Source organism: Morus notabilis, unplaced genomic scaffold, assembly GCF_000414095.1.
Source record: "Morus notabilis unplaced genomic scaffold, ASM41409v2 Scaffold453, whole genome shotgun sequence".
Lineage (NCBI taxonomy): Eukaryota > Viridiplantae > Streptophyta > Magnoliopsida > Rosales > Moraceae > Morus > Morus notabilis.
Window position 1 is genome coordinate 164,648 of NW_010362819.1, and position 7,000 is coordinate 171,647.

Below are 7,000 nucleotides of genomic sequence, written 5' to 3' on the forward strand. Positions count from 1 at the left end.
CTTTCCCTCCAATCACAGGAATCCTTTGAACATTTTGCCAAAATAAAATATTAAACAACAAAAAACTTTTAGAAGCGGTTACTTTTTTCTATGAAAAGTTGTTCTTTTTTTTTTTTTTTTTGAGATTACCAATGAACATCACATTCTAAGCGTCCTATTATTCTAATCCTACGAACATCCCCAAGAAATTATTTTCACGATTTAAACTAAATGAAAAAAATATATATATTAAAAGAAGAAGAAAGTGCTTACATAAACTTGGTATTCATCAAAAAATGGAATCGCCTGAGAGTGTCCCAAAATACAACTGGGTCCTTCACAACCTCCTCCTGGGAAGCAAATAGTGGAGGATAGTGCAAATCCTTCTCTCTGTTCCACCCCTTGCTTCTAGCCACCGGCGACATGTTTGTCTTTCCGGTTGCCGGTAAACCAGACACAAAACAAAAGAACCTGAACAGAGAACAGAACTGAGATTGAGAAGTGTTGAAGATATTATTTATTTATATTAAATAAAGAGGTGAAAGAACAAAACAAAAGAGTAATGTAAATGATAATAAGAAGGAAGTAAAAGTAAATAATTTTTCAAAGATAGGACAGTAATTAAAGGGGGGAGAGTAAATAAGTCTGACCAAAGGCTGTGTACAAAAGAAATGGGGATTGGACGCGTGGGATGTAACGGTTACACGAAATTGGCTTTTTCTGACAACTTTTTAAAAATACTGTCCCATAACCCTTAATAATGCTTAGCATTTATTTAATTGTTCACGAGTGATAACTGTTGATAATTACAAATAGTGTATATTCTTGCATATATATATATATATATATATACATAGACTCGTTTATTTCACCGATTCAATTTAGAATTTGAGTTTTGTTACAGTAAAAAGCTCTTAAAAATATTCACATCTAACTTTTTTATTACAGTAAAAAATTCTCACATAAAATTACATCTCAACTTAAATTATAAATTCGAATCAATAAAGTAAACAGGCTCATATACTCCCTGAATTTTAAGGGTCTAGAAACTTACCTCTTAAATTTTTTTTTAATAATTTACCCCGCAACTTGCAAAACACTTACAATTTACCCCATTTTATCAATTTTACTTTTGATTTTTTTTTTCGGGGGATTAAGAATTGGGAAATTATATATTTGTATTATGGATCTTATGGTTTGAATTGAGATGTTAAAATTTGTTGTTGAATGTGTTTTTTAGTCACAAATTTTAACACGATAATCATTAAAATGGGATATATTACAACTGTTTTACAAGTTGATGAGGCATATAAAAAATTAAAAATTAAAAGAGTAAATTGTCAAAATTACTGCAAAAATCAAGGGCAAATGTGTAAATAGACCTTACAAACACAACACTCTCTCTTATAGCTATAGGTGAACTCTTTCTTTCCCGTGTCACTCCCAAGTCTGACATCTCTGGCGCAGCGTAAATCTTTGGGTTTGTTTCACTAATCACTCCACTCCCTTCTCTTGTCACTTTTTTATCCCAAAGTCCAAACATGGACATGCACTTGGCCGCTTGGGCTTTCTTTCTCCTAAAAAGTCTTTCTAAATCAAGTCTTTAGCGTACATCTGCTAGTAGATATCTGATTGGGCTTTTAAAGGTACATAGTGCCCGTTTAATTTTTAATTTTTAATTTAAATTGAGATGTAATTTTATGTGAGAATTTTTTATTATAGTAAAAAAAATTAGATGTAATTATTTTTAAAAATTTTTTATTTATACCAAAACTCAAATTTTAAACTCGAATCGGTGAAATGAACAGGGCCTAAAGTGCACCCGGGCCTACGGTTAGCAGGAGTTATTAAGGGCTCGTTTAGTTCGCTAATTCAAATTTTTAATTCGAATTTATATGTAATTTTATGTGATAATTTTTTATTGTAATAAAAAAATTAGATATAACTATTTTTTAAAATTTTTTACTATAAAAAAATTCAAATTTTAAAGTCACATCAGTAAAATAAACGGAGCTTAAAAATCATGAATCGTTAACTTAGGCGAGAATGAAATGCTGGATTGGATTTTTCTCTTTTCTACCTTATGTGGGTCCTCAGTTTATCCGTTGAGACGTGAAACATATTTCGGGCCCGTTTAGTTCGCTGATTCGAGTTTTTAATTCGAGTTGAGATGTGATTTTATGTGAGAGCTTTTTACTGTAGTAAAAAAGTTAGATGTGATTGTTTGTGAGAGCTTTTTACTGTAGCAAAACTCGAATTCTAAACTCGAATCAGCGAAATGAACGGGGCCGTCCTTCCATATGTGAGCCTCACGTGGTGGCTTAAGATTGCTGACTCGGAAATTACTTTTTATTTTTCTCTTTCATTTGTTCTTTTTCTTTTTCTTTCCCCGTATCTTTTTTTTTTTTTTTTTGGCTTGTGTTTTTTTCACCTTTGCTTGCTAATTCTATTTCAAACTTTCTCATTCGTCCCTTTATTATTATTATTATTAAAATCCCCGCTTCATATGGTAAACAGCATTGCATCTTTGAAATTACCACAAAATACAAAGGTAATTTGCACTGTTGATCTCTCAACTCTTTAGTAAATAATATTTTAGTCTTTTTCTTTAATTTTGATAAAATGATCCTTGAACTCTCTTAATATTGGCAATCAAGTTCTTTATGTCAAATTCTGTTAAATTTCTTACGGATTCTTACAGTAACCCATCATGTATGCCAATTTTTAAGTAGAAATACCAAATTACCCTCAAACCCACACTACACAATGACATAATCCACATAAAATCAAAGAAAACCCAGACAAAATCATGAATAACAACATCGTCTGAATATTTATACCCAAAAAAACAATCTAAATACTCCTTCAGAAATCGCTTAGCAAGAAACTTCCAATTTTGAACACTGTAAGATCATGAAGAGATAAAAAAATTAAAAATGCCTCTAAATTAGCATCCACTTTCAACACAATGAGATTAATCATGAAACAAAAACCAATTTGCTTCAGCAATACCAAATCAAAACTGAATAAACTTGTGATTAACGCAGTATCAATAAAATAAATATGACAATTTAAGAGAACAACTAGGCATGTGAAAGAAGCCTGCTTTAACCTTCTTTTTCCTTTTGTTCCCCCACTTTTGCACAACAAACAAATATTGTAGACATATTTTAGCCACACAAAAAATATTGTATACATATAACATAAAGAAAAGTTTCGAGGATAGCCATTTGAAACATATAAATCTAATTTCATGTGTAAATGGCCTTTTGATTTCTCTGATTTTGTGACTTTCTCCTTGAAAAAGTTCAAACAAATTTCATGATGGAGACCCACTAAATTCAGCTATACCAATAATACTTGTAGCCTCAACATAATGATCAATATCTATAGATGCAACTATTCTCACCTAGCCATCCATACAGCACGTTGTACCCTTATAATCTCAAGAAAAAAACTCGGCCCAAGCCTTCCCTTGAAATCATTGGAATTAAATTGACTCCGAGACCCGCTCGACGAAGATAAAAACGAAAGTATTTCTCGCTTCTCTTCTTCTCAAGAGCTTTAAATCCTAGCCTTCTAGAATCTCGTTTTACTCTTCTTCTTGTTGTTCGTGAGCCAACCCTGCCACATCCATCGCAACCTAACCCCGACCCAACTACTGGGAGATCGTCGCCGCCTCCGCCTTATTGATCTCTCTTTTCCCTTGTAATCCCTTCACATTGCATCCCTTCTCTTGTGCCGACTCGTCTCTCTCTCCCTCTCTCTAATTTTAGGTTTTTTCTTTTTAGCTTTTCCCTAAAAAAAAATCTGCATTTTTTTTGGAGGATTTTTTATTTTCAATTTTTCGTTTAATTCATATATTATTATTTTATCAAAGCACCCTTATGTATTTGATAGGCATGTAATACAATCTGTTAAAAACCTAACTAATTATGACTGAAAGGGTTTAATTGTCAATGTTTAAAGAGTTTAGAGATTGTTTTGTCAAAATTAAAAAAAAAAAAAGAGTTAAAGTGTCACTTATTAAACAGTTAAGGGACCAGCAGTGCAAATTACCCAAATACAAACGATAAAAGAAAATAGTTATAACTTATAAGGAAGGGATTGACCAGGAAACGACAAAAGAGTACAAAGCTTAAAATTGGGGAAAAAACGACCGTGCAAACGGAAAATGACAAGATATTAAGCAATAAAGATAAATAAGAAAACGACAGCAAAACTGAGAAACGACAGGAAATTGAGGAGCCTTGACCACACAAGAATATACATTAAAAAAACTTCTTTATTCAATTTGGACGCTAAAATTAATCTCAAACAAAGTATTATTTAAATTCAGTCTGGAATATGTAATCCTATATTTTTTAAATGGACTAATAAAACAAGATCCCCACAAAATTCGTTCATATATTTTTTCTATGGTCTTACAGTAGGTTACTTATCAATTGTGTATGTTTATAAAACATTGTATAAAATCTTATCAAATTGAAAAGTCATATAAATCTGACAGAATATAATACAGATATAACAAAATCATACTTGAAGGTACTTTTTTCATATCCTACTGTAAAATTCTTTTCTTCTAATAACGTATAATCAACCCATAATGTTAGAATCAGTTAAAAATATTGTGTGAAAAAAAAAATCCTCCATAAAATAGATCATAAGTTCTCTTATAGAGATTTTCGGACAATAGTTTTGTATCTATAAATTTTCATGATTTGAAAGTAATCACAACATTCATTGGAGGAGGCAGAGTTACGCAAGGCTTTCGAGGAGGAGCATGAGGATGAGTGACAATTAGGGGTGTAAATCGGCCGGGTAGGGTAGGGTTGAGCCGAAAAAATGAGCCTACCCGATTAGTTCGGGTTGAGAAAATTTTGAGCCGCGACACTCTCTTAAATTTACAAACCCGCGACGTTTCGGGTGACCTCGGGTAGGGTAGGGTTACTCAGGTTGGTGAAAGCAGATAACTAATAAAAAAACAACTAGAATATTTCAATTAGACATGCAAAATAGTCCATATAAAATAAACAGTTTAATTCAGAATAAATAAACCATATAAAGATAAACAGTCCATATAAAAATAGTCACGAAATATGACATGAAATAAAAGTTAGTCCACTCCAAACTGTTTAATCCAGAATAATAGCATCTTCATTCCCAACTTGCCCCTCATGTGTTGCAACAGAAGTTGACAAATCTTGAGAAGAAAACATAACAAAAAAAATCATCAGAATCAAGTTTAGAACAACAAAATAAACAACAAGGAGATGAAATAAAATTAAAAAAAAGTAAGTAAAACGTAAAAAGATTACCTGATTCAATATCTTCATATTCATTAAATTCTTCCAAGTCAACCTAGGCTGCATCACTTGGCAAAAATTCTTAAATCCTTCACCTTCAACAAACCTAAATGAAAGCTCATCTACAATCACCATTTTTGCTAACACTTTTCTACAATGCTCCTTGTTAAAGCCTATAGCAACAAGACTACTCCCAGTTTCAGTATTTGTTTGGAAACTCGGAATTTTTTGCCTTTTGTCTTGGTTCCTATATGGGTATTTCTTGCATTGTTTTTCTATGTGAACCTTCATACTACTGGTGCCGTGTCTCCTACTATCACACGCATATGTTGCCCCCACAATAAATAAACTTACACCTAGGCTCATTTAGATCCCCACCCTCTATGATTTTGAAATGATCCCAAACAGGAGACTTTTTTTGTGAATTCTTCCTCTTCTTACTGTCTCCCTCCTCTTTTTCGTTTCCAATTTTAGTGCTCAAATTAGGTATAGGGGTAGGGCTGGGTGTGGGAGTGGATAAGGTAATGGGCTCTGTAGGCGTAGAGACACTTTCTGTTTCAGCAGAGGACTTGCAAGTACTTTCGGAAGTTTTGATGATAAATTTTTCCATCTAGCACGCAAGTAACCTAAAAAATAGATAACATATCACATTTTCAACGTCTAATGAAAAGCCAACATATCACATATAAAAGTAACTTGTTCCTAACAGATTGTTTGTGCATAGTACATATATATATAATATATATATGTTGCATTGTTCGCGGGAAAGCAACTTAAACTCTATTTCAACATTGAAGAAAGCAAGCAACACATGAATTCTAAACCATTCTCTTACCTTTATGTTTTCAATTGCTTTCTCCTCTTCCTGAATTCCAAACCAGAAACCAAAATCTTCAAAGTCTTCACTCTTCTTCAATCTTTCTCGGCTGGAAACAAACAAGCAGAAACAAAAAGATCCACTCACGAGTCACGAGCAGAGCCAGAAACAAACAAGCAGAAACAAAACCAGGCAATCAAAAACAGAAAACTCTAAGATTTATTAGATTTCAAGACATAATCAGCATTAATTCAGGCATCAATTCAGGTAGAAAAAATTCAACATGCAGCCAATCCATCAAGAGGTGGATTCGTGGACGACTTAAATGACAACAAAACTAAACCGGAACCAAAAAATGACAACAAAACTAAACGTTGAAATGTTGGACAACAAAACTGAAAACCTTCTTTCTCATGCTAAAAACGACAACAAAACTAAACCTTCTTTCTCATGGACGACTGAAATGTTGGAATTCCAAACCGGTGATAACACAACAAAGTTTATTTCTTTCTCATGCTTGACAATCCGGTGGACAAAGTTTGGAGTCCAACACACATACGGTGAAAAAACAAAAAAAACAGGTAGATTGATCAATGTTGACAATCCGGTGACAATCCAAAAAAGTTGACAATCCGGTGACAATCCGGTGACAATCCATATGGTGACAATGTGATAAGTTGATAACACACACCAATCAAGCAAAAAAAACACTTACGGTGACTGGCGGCGGTGACTTGTGTGTGATTGCGAAGGCTGGGACAGGCTGGGACTGGCGGCGGTGAGTGGCGACTGGGAGGCTGGGACTAGCGGCGGCGAGTGGCGACTGGGAGGCTGGGTCTGGCGGCGGTGACTCGCGACTGGGAGGCTGGGACTGGCGGCGACGACTCGCGACTGGGAG

At 33.8% G+C, this 7,000-nt stretch overlaps 1 protein-coding gene across 1 annotated transcript in view; it reads right to left on the minus strand.

Moving 5' to 3' along the window:
- Positions 1 to 544, minus strand: part of LOC21394900 (high mobility group B protein 9) — a 2,489-nt gene extending 1,945 nt beyond the window's left edge. Inside the window, 2 exon segments of the mRNA XM_024168797.1 lie at positions 1 to 23; positions 253 to 544. The exon segment at positions 1 to 23 is cut by the window's left edge and continues 11 nt beyond it. Of these exon segments, the coding sequence (XP_024024565.1) occupies positions 1 to 23; positions 253 to 404 (175 nt within the window). The 5' untranslated portion in view covers positions 405 to 544.
- Positions 545 to 7,000: the final 6,456 nt, after the last annotated feature.